Source organism: Eretmochelys imbricata, chromosome 2, assembly GCF_965152235.1.
Source record: "Eretmochelys imbricata isolate rEreImb1 chromosome 2, rEreImb1.hap1, whole genome shotgun sequence".
Taxonomy (NCBI): Eukaryota; Metazoa; Chordata; order Testudines; family Cheloniidae; genus Eretmochelys; species Eretmochelys imbricata.
In genome coordinates, this window is record NC_135573.1 from 253762825 (window position 1) to 253780961 (window position 18137).

An 18137-nucleotide genomic window follows, 5' to 3' on the forward strand; every position below is an offset into this window, starting at 1 on the left:
GCTGTCTTTTTTCTTAAATTTAGTTTATATAACCGAACCTGCCAAGTTATGCATATTATTTTTACAGAGCTGGGAGGAAAGGATGTGGAAGACTTGTTCACTGCTGTACTGAGTCCTGCAACCACTCAGCCAACTCCTTTGCCACAGCCTCCACCTCAGTTAATGCCTTTACACAATCAGGGTATGGTCTTCTGTTTCTTTTAAAAACAGGCTGTACAAAACCAATTATGTATCTTTCATAGTATAAATATGATGATAAACTATGCTAGGGTAAAAAGAAAAGGAGTACTTGTGGCACCTTAGAGACTAACCAATTTATTTGAGCATAAGCTTTCGTGAGCTACAGATAAATACTCTATATGCTTTATTTCACAAATCATCTTGAAATTGAGTGTCTGATACATATGTGAATGGATTTTGATATCTGAGAGGAAAAGCTATCTTTTGTTAGACAGACTTTTTGTGGAATACTGGAGCTGTTACACCGGGTGACTGTGGTGACTGTAAGTGGTCTGCAATAAAGCAGGGCTCCTATTATGACATTTTGTCTCATTGCTTTGTCAGTACATCTAAGCACACTCTCACGGTGAAGAAGGAGCTAATCTGCCCCTTAATTGTAACATTTTTGTCTAAATGTGACAGTGCCATTCAGTCTAATTTCTGTAAAAAAGGTTAATTTAAGAAAATTGACTGGCACTATTCAAACAAGGAAGAGAGAACTAGAATAATTTTGTAATATTTACAATAACAAAAAATGCAAAACCAAATCAAATTTCTTGTTTCTCAAGCCATGATTCCAGAAGAAGGCTGGTTATCAGACTTACTTTATTTAGTTCTACCATCTTGGATAGATTTTTCTGAGAAAATGCTGGAATAAGTATCCTAGAATTCTAGGTTTTCACTCTGAGTGCCCCATCAATGGTATTTCATGAGCTGTTTACATGAGGGGTTCCCAGGCTTTGTTCCATGAGGCGCACCTGTGCAGCTGCATTATGCACTGCGGCCCACTATTAACACAGTTCTGTCAGGGAGAGTGGCACCATGGGGCGTGCATGGCCCCTCACCTCAGCAGGGACCAGGGCAAGCAAGAGGGTGAAAGGGCCAGGCAAGTGCCACAGCCTGCTCCTGCCGACACCCTCCATCTCAGCAGCCCGCTGAGTGCCTTGAGCTCATTACCTGGAAGCCATGCCCCAGTCACTCACCCAGCACCTTAGCATGCCTCACAGGCACCAGGGAGGAGCTCAGGGGTTCAAAGGGCTGGACAGAGGTAGCCGCTCAGGCTGGGCCTGGCCATTAACTGTGACAGTCCTGATCACAGCATTGTCCAGGAGGAAACAGAGCAGCACTGCTGAGCCCAGGTCCCTGGGAGGGCCGCGGAGCCGATATTCCAGGGGTCCTGATACCCACAGACCATGGGGTGTGCAGGCTCAGAGTGGGAACGGCAGCAAACCTTCTAGCTGCCCTGAGTGCCACCACCTCTTGGCCGTCCCCATTTCCTCGCCCGGCATCTCTGCTTCACCCTCTGTCGCCTGCTGGGGATGCTGGGCTCCTCTGATCCTGGGTGAGGATCATCGCCAGCCGTGACTATGCCAATGTGTATAGTTTTGGGGGGAGCAACAGCCCCCTACCCTACCCTACCCCCAGTGGCAGAGCACCCAGCACTGTGTTGTGGCCCACTTGTAGGTCGGGGCACACGGTTTGGGAACCCATGTTTTACATAATATCCAGGTGCATAGTTAAAAGCACTCTTTTCTCATCAGCCATCATCTCTAGTAGAGTTGGCACTAGCTTAGGTGCAAGCAGAGAGCCCATTATGATGTATTTGTGCTTCAGAAATCTATTCTAGTGTCTAAATTGATTTCAGTAGTGAGTAATTCTAGAACCACCAGATATCTAAGAAAGGAAAAAATGATTTGTTTGTTAATGTGGATGAATTTCTAGAAAAATATAAGACTTCAAAAAGTTCTAAAAATGAGATAATTTAAAGCAAACGAGAGGTAATAGATTACATGGCCAGTTTGTTCCTACGTCATGTCTGCACTAATATTTTAATGATACAAATAAAATGCTCTGCCCTAATAGTTGTGTAAAATTGCTAGACTGAATATTTTATTGAAATATTGAGGTACATTTGACTAGATTTATTTATTTCATTGATAAGAGTCTTGAAATCATATGTTGGAAAACTTTACCCTGGTATACCAACTGTCTCTGAAGAGTCGATTCCTAGTTAAATGGTTAATATTTATTCAAGAATTGTAAAAGGAGATAGCGTGCGGTGCCTCTATGTTTATCTGGCATCATGGATATGTTTTCCTTTTCTTTTTCTTGATGTAGCATTGGTTCTTCTTCAAGTAGTGTCCGTATGGGTGCTCCACTGTAGGTGTATCTGCCTCCCTGCGCTGCTGATCGTAGAACTTCGGTAGCCGTGTCCTTTGGGCCCGCACATGTGCTGTCTCTCCTCCTGCTGCACCACGAGGCTAGCCAGCATACACCAGCACGCCCCGTCCTCGGTTCACTGTCCTTGCTCACTGTCCTCGGTTCCTTCTCAACTGCCCCTGGCTAGAGCCGGAGCCTTTAGCTGTCCGTTAGTAGATCGTTAACTCTCCTTTTCATTTGTTAATCTTTAGCTTTTAGAAACCCTTTAGCCTCCTTTTGACTTTTATTTGGCTGTGCCTTTAAAAAAAAGAAGAAGAAAGAAAAGGCTTTGTTCTTGTGTAGACCCTCAGTGGCGGGGGACCCCCTTGGACAAGGCTCTCCAGGCTTCAAGAAGTGTTGCACTTGCAGCGAGGCGATCCCAGTCATGGACAAGCACTCCCAGTGCATTCGCTGCCTCGGCGAGAGCCACATCCAACAAAAATGTTCCCTCTGCAGCAAGGACAGAGGGAGTAGAGCAAGGACAGCTCCTCTGTTCCCTCTGCAGCAAGGACAGAGAGCTCTGCCAGAAAATCATCTTTATGGAGGCTGCTCTCTGACCCCCGCCCTCCGGCGGGCATGACTCTTCCCCATAACCTTCGACTTCAAAGGATAGTGGGTTGAAGAAACGGTCCAGGGACTCCTCTCACAAGTCGAAAAAGAGAGCGAGGAGTCCCCTCAGCGAGCGCAGGAATAGCCGAAAGCAGTCACCATCTCATTCAGTATCTTGGGCACCGCTGACACCAAGATCATCTAGCACCCACACCTCATGGTGACCCTCGGTGTCCGGTACCATTGTTAGGCCCACGGACCCTTTGGACATGGGCACCGAATCTTTGGTACCTAGAGACAAGGGCAAACACCCTAAGATGCTCCTGGTACATGAGCTGTCATCGGTATCGCCCATCCAGCACCGGAGAGATCAGTATGGACAAGGTCCCCATCTCCCCCAGCATTACCACTGACACCAGGATGCTCAGTACCAGCAGGATTCCATCAGGTCAGTGACCCCGCTATGTTGGAAACTCCTGACTCTCCGCCCCGCGGTGCTGAGATCACAGCACCAAGTCATGGCTGACCAAGGGGTATTTCCGCACAATCATGCTATGCCCCTCTGATGTCCAGTGATGGATCGTACAGCGAGCTGGAAGGGGTTTCTCCATACTCCTCCTGAGCTCCGTATGGGACCCAATATCGACAGGGTCCAGGAATATACCACCAGATGGCACTGTCACCATCTTGGGTACTGTCACCCAGGAGCACCTCCATCAGGCCCTATGCCACCGCAGTGGTCATTCTGGGGCCCCTGTGCAGCGCACCAACAGCCTACTTCGAGGGCACTGAGCATTGTCCAAGAGTCTCCCAGTCATGCTCCCTCGGCTACAGCATCACAGGCCTCAGAACCCCAAGAAGTGGAGGAGCAAGAGGTGGACACAGAGGAGGAGGTCACACCCAAGGCCATATCCTCTTTCGCTGGATGAAGCAGTCGTGCTGTCACCACCTTCCATGGTGGATGACTTCCGCTTGTTCCAAGAGCTGGCGAAGAGAGTCGTGGAAACCCTCCTCATACCATTGGAGGAGGTTAAAGATACGCACCACCAGCTTATCGACATCCTCCATGCTACATCTACCTCCATCAGACAGTGCTACCAGATTTGTAACATGAACGATCCATACACAGTCCAAAAGATCTATCTCATCGTCTGTCGTCTTCTTTAAGAATGTCCCCATCTCAGAGATCTGCAGAGCGGCAGTCCACAGTTTCACAGAACATTATGCAATCACTAGGGACTCTGCCTCTGATGTCATTTTTAGCTTCACAGTACTATAATCTGTGATTAAACCGACCACGAAGTCCCAGCCCTCCAAGGGGGGTACTGCTTGGATTCGCCCACAGTGGAGCACCCATAGGGACACTATTCAAAGAAGAAGAAGAAATTACTCACCTTGTGCAGTAACGATGGTTCTTCGAGATGTGTGTCGCTGTGGCTGCTCCACTATATCTCCCTCCTCCCCTACTTTGGAGTTCGCACTATGATTCTGCGGTAGAGAAGGAGCTGAGGACGGTTAGCCCACGCGGCTTTCTATCCTCATGGTGCAGCACGAGGAGACTGTGCATGTGAGGGCCCAATGGACACTGCTACTGAAGTTCTCCGATCAGCAGCGCAGGGATGTAGATACACCTATAGTGGAGCACATATAGGGGGACACAAGATGAGTAACTTCATTGTCTGGCTGTAATCTGAGAGATCAGAAAATAGTAATAGCTGTTGCTGAAACACCAATTCATAATATTTGCTATGTCTCCTTTAGGGGAGAACTTTGAAGGCTAGAAATATCACAATGGTTGGCAGCTTGGGATACTGTAGAGCTGTCTGTGTGCCATGTTCTAGTCTTTACCAGTTGCCAACCAGACAATCTCAGTTGCTACATTACAGCTGAAGGGGCTTAGCTTTTATTATTGTTATCTATTACAGTAGCACCCCTAGGTCCCAATAAGGACTGCGTCCCCACTGTGTTCCTTACCCTCATATCTGAACAACCACCAGTTACCTCTGTTGTAGAAGCAGGAGATCCTAGCTGCTGGTTGTAGGCCCCATGGATACCCAGTTGCCAGTAGTAAAAGAAAAATATGTTCAAATAACAAAGGATTTGGGGCCTGCTGTGCACCCATATATAGAAGAGTTGTGTGCACCTTTTGGTGAATTTTAGGTTGTTTTCCATTGATTCATTTCCAAGTATTTAATAATATATAACCAAGCAGTATTAACTGATATTCAAATCACTAACTAAGTAAAAATAAATGCTCAAAGTTGCTCTTCTATTTCCCCACTCCAAAAGATACATATATGTAAGATGGAATAATACAACACAGTCTAGCCTGAGATATAAAATTAGTTAAGTTGGGAAATTCTCAGAGAATCCTTTGACTTGCCAAAATCATAAGAAACATGTACATGTACAAAGGACTCACTAAAGTTTATGGTGGTGGAGAATGATATATGTTCGTAAATCCTCTCCAAAAGGTTAAGGTTGGCACATAGGAACATATGACTGGAAGGGACCTCCTGGGTCATCGAGTCGAGTCCCCTCCTATCACAGACAGTCCCATCATTTAATCCTGTCAAATCATTTTATCAAGCTCCAGTTTAAAACTAGTTAGGCTGTTTCCTCCTGCTACTGCTATTGGAAGTTGCACTAGAGCCTCACTCCTCTGAGGGATAGAAACCTTCTAATTTACAGCATAAATGTATTCATGGCGAGCAACATAGAATGTACAGATAAGTAGTTTCTCATTAGACTAAAGGCCTGTTCTTCACCGAAGTTTGTCTTGAACACCTTGAAAGCCTTCAGACACTCATTCTTTACATTGATCATTTCAACTTTTGCCTTCCAGGGGAAAGTGTGTTTTCAAGAGTGCCACTTATGAATGGCCTGATTGGACTTAACCCCCATCTCCCTCATACACCTTTGGCTCCTGGAGGTGGACTAGGCACTTTCTCTCCTATTACACAACCACCGTACAGTGATACCAGGTAAGTCAAGCTGAAGAATGTGGAATTACTCAACGGTGAGCCTAGCTTGAGTGGTATCTGTCAAGCATACTTGCCACTGCACACTTTAAATGTTTATTATTTGACAGAGACATTAAATACATTTTAAATACATTTTAAATGCTCTTTTAAATCTTTTCAGAAGACATGATACTAACTGCTGGAGTAGTTAACATAGTATTTACAAAATAAATTTTCATATTATATTGAGAGGAAAATTAAACATCTTTTTTTATTTGTCAGGGATAAGAACCCAGCATTTAATCCAATAGTAAATGATCCTAACAGTTCATGGACACCATCTGCTCCCGCTATGGAAGGAGAAGGGGATACAATGTCCAATGCTCAAAGAAGCACTCTGAAGTGGGAAAAAGAAGAAGCACTAGGTGAAATGGCAACAGTAGCACCTGTGCTGTACACAAATATCAACTTCCCCAACCTAAAGGAAGAATTCCCAGGTAAGTGAATGATTTATTGTATAGGGGCACAAATTTTGTAACAGTTCTATTATGCACCTTTCTTCACCAAAGGATTAACTGTTTCTACTTCAAAAAATTGTCTGAAGTATAAAATCATCAAAATCCTGCAAACTAGAACAATATATTGGTTTTTGTTGCAGACTGGACTACAAGAGTGAAGCAGATTGCTAAACTGTGGAGAAAAGCAAGCTCACAAGAAAGAGCACCATATGTGGTAAAAATAACTAAAACTAGCATTTGTACACTTTGGGAGACATTTAATCTGCAGGGTGTTTGGTTTTAAAACTACTAAAAGTTCACTGGTTCCAGAAGATGCAGTTGTAAACCTCTGTAATTTTAGGACTTGTTTCTAAAGCTATTTTCTCAGCCATTCAGTCTTAATATAAACTACGTCCATTTATTTATTTATATTACCTAGAGGCCCCAGCCGAGATCAGTATGCTAGGTGTTGTACATACACGTAGTAAGAGAGATACTCTTCCCCAAAGAGCTTACAGTCCAAATGTCTGCTGATGGTTATTATTCGTGGACTACAGATGTGATTAACACTGTACCAACATAGAAAAAACCACAATCCCCACCTCTAACAGCTTTCATTCTGAATAAGATAATTAAAACTACCAAGTGACTGAAGCTCAAAAGCCAGCTTTCCTGCTCTTACTGTAGCTTTCTTTACTTTATCACTTTTTAATATGTACCATCTCATCACTTTAAAAAGGTAGCAAAAATGCCATACCAATTTGAGGATTTTGTAAGAAGCTGCAGGCATTAGTTCAGCTGCCATTATGGCTTTGAGGCTGTCATCCTTGGCTGCTTTTTAAAATCTTTAAAAGGTTCATTTCTGCAATGTGCAATATCCATTTGAGAACTGTAACATAAATCTGAAAAAAGCAACTGTCAGGATTTGATGCTCAGAAGGAGCCAGATTCAAAATGTCAGCCAGAAGCGACTCCCTGAAGCAGCCATTAAAAGTTTAAAAGCTCCAGTATTGCTTGAAAATGCTTATATTAAGAGTTGTTATTGTGCAATCCAATTTTTCTTTGTCCTTAATCCTATGCTTGTACTGTTAGCCTGGGTCAGAGTGAGATGCATAGAGGCTGTTTAATGAAGTCCACTAGTGCATATGATTCTCCTGTAACTGAAGGTCTCCAGATGAGTCCAAATGAACCTCTGTTGATTCATCTTACCTGTGAGCCACCTGTTTTCTTCAGATCTTGGACCACACAAATATGAGATTTGATGTGTGTATTGATATATTTGAATTTCTTTATCCCTGTGCTGCATGTAAACAGAATCTCTTAACCTACATTTAAAGCCTCTATTGTTAATGATTCTTTTGCCCCCACATGGTTTGACATATACAAATCCCACACTGCAGCTTTGTCGAGACTATAAACTTGCAGTTAGTAGCTCTGGTTACAAGAGAGTAACCTAGTTTGTTCTTGATCGTGTGCGATTAAATCAGACCACATAAATAATTTGGTTGTAGATTTTGTAGGAAGAATGGGTAGATGCAGTACTTACACTTATCAAAAGAAAACAAGAAAAATTACTTGTATTTTTATTTTTTTCCTCAGCAAAAAGCCAGAGATAATAGAGCTGCTCTGCGCATCAATAAAGTGCAGATGTCAAATGACTCCATGAAAAGGCAGCAGCAACAGGATAGCATTGATCATAGCTCTCGAATCGACTCAGACCTCTTTAAAGATCCTTTAAAGCAGAGGGAATCGGAACATGAGCAGGAGTGGAAATTCAGACAGGTGTGTTATATTTGGTCGTTTATTATTGTGAGATTTTTTTTATTGGCAGTTGCTGTACTTAATGGATTAAAATCAATTTTAATCTACCCAAGGAAGGAAATATAAATTCATAACATGCACTCTGCATAGAGTGAAGATTTTTGTCATAAGTAGAAAACGTATATTAAAATATTTGTGACTTATTTTTTCCATTTCAGTTGATTCTTAACATAATATCTTTATTTCTGTGGCGCCAGCCAAGAGCAATGGCATATGCCCTTTTCTGTCATATGTCACAGAAAAGGCCCTCACCCTGGGGACTCTCACTTTAAATGAGACTGGCACTTTTCTGTTTCTCCAAAGCCCTTTACCTCTTGTCAATGAGGCTGCATCACTTCTTCAGTATGGATGGTTGGCAAGTAGCTTTATTCCTCTGGGAGTCTGGGAAATACTTTTCCCCAGTTGGTCAGTGGGGAGCATGCCAATGTAATTTAGTTTCATAAATGACCAGGCATTCTGCCCCCACTGTACTTAAGCTTTTAAATTATTCTTAACTGATCTCATATGTCTCTAAAGATGCTAATTCATTGATGCTCAGTCATCAAAATTCCCTTGCTTATGTTCCCTGGACTAATAAATGTAACCTTTTCTCTTCCCATCTTAAACCAGCAAATGCGTCAGAAAAGTAAGCAGCAAGCCAAAATTGAAGCCACACAAAAACTTGAGCAAGTGAAAAATGAGCAGCAACAGCAGCAACAACAACAACAGTTCGGTTCACAACAGCTTCTGAACCAGTCTGGCTCAGACACACCTAGCAGTGGGATACAGAGCCCCTTAACACCTCAGGCTGGCAATGGAAATATGTCCCCTGCTCAACAGACATTCCACAAAGACCTATTTACAAAACAACAACTACCTGGTACCCCTACTTCAGTATCCTCAGATGATGTGTTCCTCAAACCACAAGCTCCACCTCCACCCCCAACCTCAGCTAGAATGCCAGTACAGGATCCTCTTGCTCAGTCACAGATGCCTCAGCCTCAATCACAACAGATGTTTCCTCCAAGTACTACAAACTCTAGACCGCCCTCTCCAATGGATCCATATGCTAAAATGGTGGGAACACCTAGGCCACCACCTGTTAACCAAAACTTTGTTAGAAGAAATACCATTACACCAGTGGATACCTGTCCTCCACCATCATCTGTATCCAGGCCCATTCAAGTAAGTGAACCAGCAGGAAGCAGGCCTTCACCAATTAGAGATTCATGTTCTTCATCTCCAGTTAGCAATGACCCCTATGCAAAACCACCAGATACACCCAGACCTGTAATGGCAGCAGATCAGTTCCCCAAACCTTTGGGGGTACCAAGATCTCCCATAATTATGGAACAATCAGGGAAAGTTCCTTTAACAACTGGAAGCAATGACGCATTCACTAAACCAGCGCCTAGAACAGATATATTTCAAAGACAAAGAATAAGTCCTGCTGATCCATATGCACGACCACCACTGACTCCTACTCCCATTGTTGATGGCAGCCCTGGACCCTTTAAAACTCCAATGCGCCCACCACAGTCCCCACAAGATCCTTATGGATCAATGCCACCAACACCAAGACGCATTGCTGTTGATCCATATGAAAGGCCTGTCTTGACACCAAGGCCAGTGGATAGCTTTTCCCACAATCAGTCTAATGATCCATATAGCCAGCCTCCTCTGACTCCTCACCCTGCAATAAAGGAGCCTTTTGCCCATCCACCCCGGGTAATGCGACAGCAGAGTGACTCTTTCTCTCAGTCTGGACCCATTTCAAGGCCAGCCTCTCAGGACCCTTATTCCCAATCTCCAGGTACTCCTCGGCCATCTGCTGACCCTTATTCCCAACCTCCAGGAACACCTCGACCCACCACTGTTGATCCATATATGCAGCAACCACCCACGCCAAGACCTACACAGCCAGCAGATTTATTTGTTCAGTCTCCAGCAAATCAGAGACATTCTGATCCATATGCCCAACCTCCTGGAACACCAAGGCCAGTTATTAATGACCCTTATTCTCAGCCACCAGCAACTCCAAGGCCAGGGATTCCAGAGAATTTTAACAGACCCACGGGAAGACCAGGACTAATGCCAAATCGAGATCCTTTCCTGCAGACATCCCAAAACAGAGGAACTACTCTGCAGGGCACTTTTGTAAGACCATCAGATCCATGTTCTCAAACTCCAAGACCAGCAGGACCTACTGTAACAGAATCATTTAGCCATGCTCCAGCAGCCCCAGCACATGATCCTTACGATCAGCCTCCAATGACTCCAAGACCTCAGCCAGAAACTTTTGGAACTAGTCAGCATGCCCATGAAGCTGACCAGCAAAGGTCTGGATCTGAGGGCAACTTTAATGCATCTGCAAATTCTCCAATGAGCTCTCAAGGGCAGCAGTTTTCAACAGTCTCACAAGCTTCTGGCCCAACACCAACTACAGGAGTAACAGATACACAGAATACCATGAACATGTCTCAGGCAGACACAGAGAAACTAAGACAGGTGAGCTCAGTATACAATTTAATGTTTCTGCTATTAAAATGTCACAATTAGAGGAATCTCCCCTTTTACATTGTTATAAAGTGCGGGTGTGAAACACAAAGCCCATTGGCCAGCCCTTGGCCACTTGACATGTTTCCCTGCCCCTTTTGATAAAATCAGAATATGCAGAATGCAAGTTTTCAATATTTTTAAGTCATAAGCTTCTAATTCTTATGTTTATGAAGAAAATTTTCTGAATTTTGACTAAGATAGTGCCATCTAGTCTGAAGCAGCCGCTCTAAAGGTATTTCTACACCATAAATAAAGGTGATATTGTAGCATGAATAGGCATACTAATGCTAAATTTGATCTAGCTAGTAACAGTAGTAAAGAAGGTGTGGCAACACAGACTTCAGCGTTGGCTAGCAACCCAAGTATGTACCTAGGGCCCCTAAAAGGGTTGTTCTGGGGTGGCTAGGCCATGCCACACATCTTTACTGCTATTGTTACCTACATAAGATAGATTAAAGCTAGCACATACCTACCCATGCAACTGTTACACCTTAATTTGCAGTGTGGACATAGCCTAAGAGTTTGATCCTACACTCATTGATGTCAATGGCACAACTCCCATTGATTTGAGTGGTGTCGGATCAGACCCCAAGTGAGATGCAAACTGCTGCCATTGAGATGTGTGTTAAATCTGAAGCTTAATTATTACACTTTACGTGCCAGGTTTTCAGAAAATGTAGGCGTGCTAGTATACATGGTATAAACTGAGCAGTTACTCATGCAAATGACCAAATAAGTGGCAGAAATAGATGTGATCTCAAAAGTGCTCTGTTTAGTTTTGCCCCCCCACAGATGGATGCTGAATAAGACAGTAATTTTACTGCAATAGAACCTCAAAGATATGAACACCAGAGTTATGGACTTACCAGTCAACCGGGCACCCTGTGGAACTGGAAGTAATCAATCAGGCATCAGCCGGGGGAGACACAGGGAAAAAAGCAAATACTGTACTGCCTCTGGGCTTTGGCTCAAGGCTTCAGTGGGGTGGGGGAGAACTGGGGCTGCAGCTGCATGATGGGGGGTCAGGGTTCCGTGCAAGCGGGCAGGGTCAGGGCTTGTGACCCTTGGGAGCATCAGAGCTTTAGACCTAGGGGGAGTGCTGGGGCTCATGGCTTCACCCTGTGGCTCCATTCCCAGCTTCAGCCCCACAGGGGGTGCCGGGGCTCAAGCCTTTAGCTACAAGAGGAGCACTGGTTTCAGCCCCAGCACTCCCCCGTAGCTACAGCCCCGAGCCCCAGCTCACTCGCACCAACTGAAACTGGCAGCAGAGCTGTGGGGAGCCCTGAGCCTCAGCGCCCCCTACAGGGCAAAGTCGGAAACAGAGCTGCAGGGCTGACACCCTGAACCCCAGTGCTCACCCCAGGTCTAAAGCCCTGAGCCATAGTGCTCCCACGGGGCAGAAACCCTGAGTCCCGACCTGGGGCCATGACCCGACCACACACACACACATCCCCGCGCGGCTGCAGCCCCAACCACCCTCTGGCTGAAGTCCGTAACTTCTTGTTCAGAGTTACGGAACATTTCAGAGTTATGAAAAACATCCATTTCCGAGGCATCCATAGCTCTGAGGTTCTACTGTAACTAAATCACAGTTGCTACCACAGGGCCTTCTACCCACAGTTTTGTTAGCAAACTTCTCAGCATCATCAGAAGGAGATACAGTGTGGATTGAGGATCCGTTGAATGAACCTAACTATGTAACCCTGGCCCACTGACCATGACTGAAAATACAGTTCAGCATTCTGCATAGAGTATTTACCACCTCTGATATAATGTGATTATTTCTGGCCTTGACACATCTCAGACTATTGGACCTTAAAATTGTGACATTCGAATGTAGATAAAAACTGTTTTGTGTCATTTTTTGAGATTTCTAAATGTTACAGATTAAAAGTTTTCTTTACCTTCAAGAACTTGAACAGTTGGACAGACCTGTGAGGCGTTTAATAGGATTTTGAAGGAAGAGTAAAGAAAAAGTCACTAATATTGTGACAGTCTAAATTGTTTATCGACAGGCTAGGTACAGCAGGGTTATTGGCTGTTTGAGTTCACTCACAGTCCTCTACAAGTGTGCCTCCATGATTACTTGGAGGGACTTTTGCTAGAGGTTATGGGGTAGATTGGTTTCCATGCAAATTCGTCCTTTCTCTGTTTGAGAATACTGACGTCAATTATGTTGGTGATTTCTGCAGTATGTCCACCTGACTATTAGGAACTGGACCAAGAACACCAAAACATGTCACATAAACCACCAAATAGCAAATAAGTATTAGATAGTAAGGTCTCTTGATCACTGCTGTCCTGGACCACATTCCTTCTGGGATTGTGCTAGTGTAGATTCTGGGAAAAATCAGAAGGCAGAAAGTCCACCTTGGGATGGGGATGGGGCTGAGGCTGAGGTTAGAATTGTGGAGCTTTAATCTCCTTTTGTGTGAAGGAACTCTAGGAGCCTAATGCAGCCTAAAAATTGACAGTGCTGGCCAGGAAGGGGGCCTGGCCAGGGTAGCGTCTGCCACTGCTGTTAGACCAAAAGTAGTTTTCCCTAGCTAAATTTCTGATCACCTGACCTCCTTCAGAATTCACCTTTCCTTATTGCGCAAGGGCACCATTGGGGCACAAAAGTATAAATGACAGCTCCTTGTGCTAACATTAGTGATCTGTCCTGTTAACCAAGACATATACGTTAGGCATAGTATTAATGTAAGTGTGGGTTCTTATGTTAACTGAATGTATTATCCACTCCCCACTATTCTGTTCACCTCTGTCAAGTCTCCCATAACACCTTGCATTAGTTGAAGTAAACTTTGGCTTAAGTAGATAGGAAAACTGTCAGAATCTAGACATATGGGTGTTTTACCATAACAACAGATAAGGAGTTATTCTCTCACACCAGTCCTGGAATGTCCCAAAGGAAAAGGACAAGATAAATGATTGTTCTACCCTGGTATACACCTAGGAGGTGCCTTCATGCCCTTTGGTACCTGGAATGCCTGTATTCAGAACAAAGAGATTGGGGGTGTACCATGGGATCAGAAAAACAAAATAGAAAGCTGATTGGTTAAATCTAGTTTCAGATGATGCACAGAGTACCTTTTTACATGCAAACAGGATGAGTATAAAAAGAATAACTTTAGCATTGTAACTTTGGAAGCATCTTCTTTGTAAGGTGAATTTAACAACACTGCATGAGAAGGCTTTCTAGAAACTGGTCTCATATTGAGCCTTTCTTTCTGTACTATACTGTTATTGACTTTGAGCAATAAAACTGACTGGTATTGGTTGTTTGGTCTCTTGAATATATTTCATAATGAACTAAAGTGTGATCAAGCAATTTACTAAACAATTTATCAACAGACCCTTGGTGAATAGGGGGCCTTGAGGTGAAAGATCTCACTAGCCTCTTACCAATACCCTGAATCATGTCATCTGGTTTTTGATTAGTTTGCAAGGGAATTATAGGGGGGGACGTTTTTAGTGAGTGGGAGGAAAGATTGTTCTGTTTATACAAGATTCTTGGCTCTGGGGGACTTTACCCAATAGATTATAACATTTTGAAAGTAGATTTATTTCAGTAGTGAACATAATATATTTTTTAATCCAGCGCCAGAAATTGCGTGAAATTATTCTGCAGCAACAGCAGCAGAAGAAGAATGCTATCCGTCAGGAAAAAGCACTACAGGATCCAGCCACGCCTCCCCATGCAGCTCCGCATCAACACTGGCAGCAAGAAAATCTAAATCAGATTTTTAACCGACCTCCTCCTCCCTACCCTGGGAATATTAGAGCATCCATCATCCCTCCAGGTGGTACAAGGTTTGCAGTGTTCCCAAAAGATCAACGTGGACCATTTCCTGCTGATGGGCAGTTTAATAGACCCCAATTTCCAGGAGATATGACTGCCATGGGAATGAGGCCTCATGGTCTTAGGTATGATTTTTGATTTCTTAAAATATAAGTATTTAAGAGAGAGTTCTAAACTGTTATAAGGATTTTCTGTAAAATGGCCTGTGCAACACTGATGTAATTTGCCTACCGCAGCCCCAATCCTGTAACCACTTATACACGTTTAGTTTTAAGCACATGTGTAATCACTTTGAAGTAAATATATAAAGTTAAGTATGCATGTAAGCATCTGAGGTTATTGCAGCCTATATTTTTACGCTAGTTGATTGTGTGTGTTACTGGAAATTGTTCAGCAATTAAAACTTAGTAATACATTGTTGTTTTTTTGGCAGTTTGGGGGAGATGAAGGATGGGAATTTTTTTCCTTGCATTATGCCACCTGTGTATACAAGGCCCATAAAACTGCATTTTTAGGCATTTATAGAGAAAATTATTTAATCCAACTTTAGTTTTGATTTATGAATATGGTGTCAATGAAAATATTATTGTCCTTGTGTAAAGTATACACAATCAAGAAACAACTTGTATTCTGTGTCATTATTTTTTTAAGTAGTGCCAAGATGTGAAATAAATATCAATACTGAAATATTGGGGGGGGTTGGTCCCCCAATTTTCTTTTACGCTTACTGAGTTCAATTAAAATATGGAATGTCTAGCAAGATAGTTTTTGCTGTAAGAAGCATTTTTATCCAAGATTATTTGGGTTGAGGGGTTGGTACAGCACAAGTTGTTTGTTTAAACATAATGAATGCAGTTATTTTAGTTATATTTTTTCATTCTGTTCAGAAAGCTCACTTAAAGTTTGAGATTGGTCAAAATAAAATATTTATTTAAATGTATTAAAGAACATAATATGCAAAATATTTAAGCAATTAGTTGTTTTCTGAAATATGCCAGATCAGGTGGGCCAAATGAATCAAGAGAACTAATTCTTTAATAAATCTTTGATTTCAGATTTGGGTTTCCAGGAGGTGGACATGGTCCACCAACAGGTCAAGAACGTTTTCTTGGGCCTCAACAACAAATGCAACGCGCTGGAGTTCCACCACAGCTGAGAAGATCTTTGTCTATAGATATGCCTAGGCCGTTGAACAACACACATATGAATAGTCCAGCTGGACTGTCTCAGCATTTTCCACCACAGGGTATTCAGGTTCAGCAACACAATATACTGGGGCAAGCATTCATTGAGTTACGCCACAGAGCCCCTGATGGCAGACCAAGACTCCCCTTTAATTCCTCTGCTGCTAATGTTATAGAGACAGCACCCCAGCATCAGCGGCATACAGGATTTATACCTAGGCAGGACTTTCAGGGTCCAAGACACATAGATCCAGTGAGACGTAATCCTCAAGGTCTAACTAACCAGTTACAGATGTCTACAAATTTGGAGCATTTGCCACAATCTCAGCAGGATAATCATGACCATCCGCCCGTGCTCGTCATGCGTTCTTTAAGTCATCCCCCGGTTAATGATGCTTTTTCAGGGACTCCTTTGCCTACATCTGCACCCACTGAGACACCTGGGAATCTACAGATTCCCAACCAGCCAACTGGATTAGAAGAGAAGCTTGATCCTGATGATCCCTCTGTAAAAGACTTAGATGTCAAAGACCTGGATGGGGTTGAAGTCAAGGACTTAGATGATGAGGATCTTGAAAATCTAAATCTAGATCCAGAGGATGGGAAAGGAGATGAATTGGACACTTTAGATAATCTAGAAACCAATGATCCTCACCTTGATGACCTTCTGAGATCAGGGGAATTTGACATAATTGCATACACAGACCCAGAACTTGATCTGGAGGATAAAAAAAGTATGTTTAATGAGGAATTGGATCTTAGTGTTCCTATAGATGACAAATTAGATATCCAGAGCAAGACAGAAGAACCAAAACAGAAAGAACAAAGTGATAAAACTTCAGTCCCTGCTGATGCTCTTTCTCCGCAGAAGAAATCTTCTATGGATAGTGAGATTAAAACAGAAGTGCTTTCTCCAAACTCATTAGAGGAAACGAAGTCTGAAAATGAAAAAAATGGTGGACATGTGGAATCTGCAGGCCCTCAGCTTGCTGCTGAAACAAAGTTAAATGATGGAGAAAAAGCTCCTGTGCAGCCTAATAATCCAGAATTACCTGACAAAACTATTACTGCGCATCAGGAAACAACTGTGTCTAGTCCAAATGCTGCTCAGCTGCCTGCTCAGGGTGTTATAAGTTCTTGCAGTATTTCTGGATCCACACCAGTCCTTTCAAGTCTGCTGGCCAATGAGAGTTCAGATAACTCAGACATAAGGACATTAGGCTCTTCACCTCAGTCTTTGCCAGCAACACAAACAAATCACGTATCGGGTGTTTCACAAACACTAATGACATCTGCTGGACAAATCTTGGAAAACACTTTAAATTCAAATCTGACCGTGGTTCCACGAATAAACCATAGCTTCTCTCAAGGGGCAACAGTAAATCCAGGATTTATCCAAGGTCAGTCAACTAATCACAGCTTTGGGACAGGACAACCTGGTAATCAAGCCGTGGCTTTGGCAAACCGCCCTGGTCCCAGTGGCATATCTGGTCCCCAGCAGATAATGCTCCCTCAGACTCTAGCCCAGCAGCAAAATCGTGAGAGACCTCTTTTGCTGGAGGAGCAGCCCCTTCTTCTGCAGGATCTTTTGGATCAGGAAAGGCAGGAGCAGCAGCAGCAGCGACAGATGCAAGCCATGATTCGTCAGCGTTCAGAGCCATTTTTCCCCAATATTGGTATGTATGTGATATCTTTTTTCATGCTGGTTAGTTCACTAGACAAATACCATATCAATTTATATTATTTAGATGTATAAAACAGGTATTTTAATCCACGGCTTGTAATGTAATACGAAAATGCTAAAAAACATACTGCGTCAGTGTGGTACAGGAGTCTAAACACAACTGGAGCTTTCTGATTAGCGGTCACTGACGTATCAATATCAATAACGTCTACTAAGTGCACAAGTCAGACTCCTTTTCCTGGTTTTTTTATATATATAAATTCTATTTCATAATAGCAGTAAATTCCTTCTCCATGTCACTGTTCATGGTGACTAAGGCAGCCCTCTCAAATACCTCCATTAACTTGGTGGTGATTGTAATTTAACAGATTAGCCATGTCTCCTGTTCCAGCCTCTCTCAAACTAATATCCCTTCTTTTGCGTTTCTTGGCTCGCTGTAGCAATGAAAGTTATTCCATTTGCTATAATAGCACTGTCAATCCTATTCCTGAGATGCTTGCAGAAGTGCAAGTTTCTTACAGAATATAGAAACCTGCATGTTAATCCCTAGTTATAAAGTGAAGAAAAAAATTAATTTGCAGTATGCATGGTTAAATGATTGTAATACAGTTGATTTAAATTCAAAGGGATTAGTACATGTGCCAATACTGGAAATATTCATTATGTTGGTAGTTCAGTAAAA

The 18137-nt window shown here is 43.0% G+C and overlaps 1 protein-coding gene and 1 long non-coding RNA gene across 8 annotated transcripts in view; one reads left to right on the plus strand and one right to left on the minus strand.

Moving 5' to 3' along the window:
* Window positions 1-18137, plus strand: part of KMT2C (lysine methyltransferase 2C) — a 334572-nt gene that overhangs the window by 274142 nt on the left and 42293 nt on the right. For all 7 annotated transcript variants that reach the window (XM_077808386.1, XM_077808385.1, XM_077808388.1 and 4 more), the window contains 8 exons: window positions 68-181; window positions 5813-5951; window positions 6213-6427; window positions 6589-6662; window positions 8026-8208; window positions 8857-10734; window positions 14387-14712; window positions 15643-17447. In XM_077808386.1, the coding sequence (XP_077664512.1) occupies window positions 68-181; window positions 5813-5951; window positions 6213-6427; window positions 6589-6662; window positions 8026-8208; window positions 8857-10734; window positions 14387-14712; window positions 15643-17447 (4734 nt within the window). The remainder of the gene's footprint in view (window positions 1-67; window positions 182-5812; window positions 5952-6212; window positions 6428-6588; window positions 6663-8025; window positions 8209-8856; window positions 10735-14386; window positions 14713-15642; window positions 17448-18137) is intronic.
* LOC144259973 (uncharacterized) overlaps window positions 1-18137 on the minus strand; it is a 64030-nt gene that overhangs the window by 6779 nt on the left and 39114 nt on the right. The window contains exon 2 of the long non-coding RNA XR_013344969.1: window positions 4362-4598. This is a non-coding gene — a long non-coding RNA (uncharacterized LOC144259973). The remainder of the gene's footprint in view (window positions 1-4361; window positions 4599-18137) is intronic.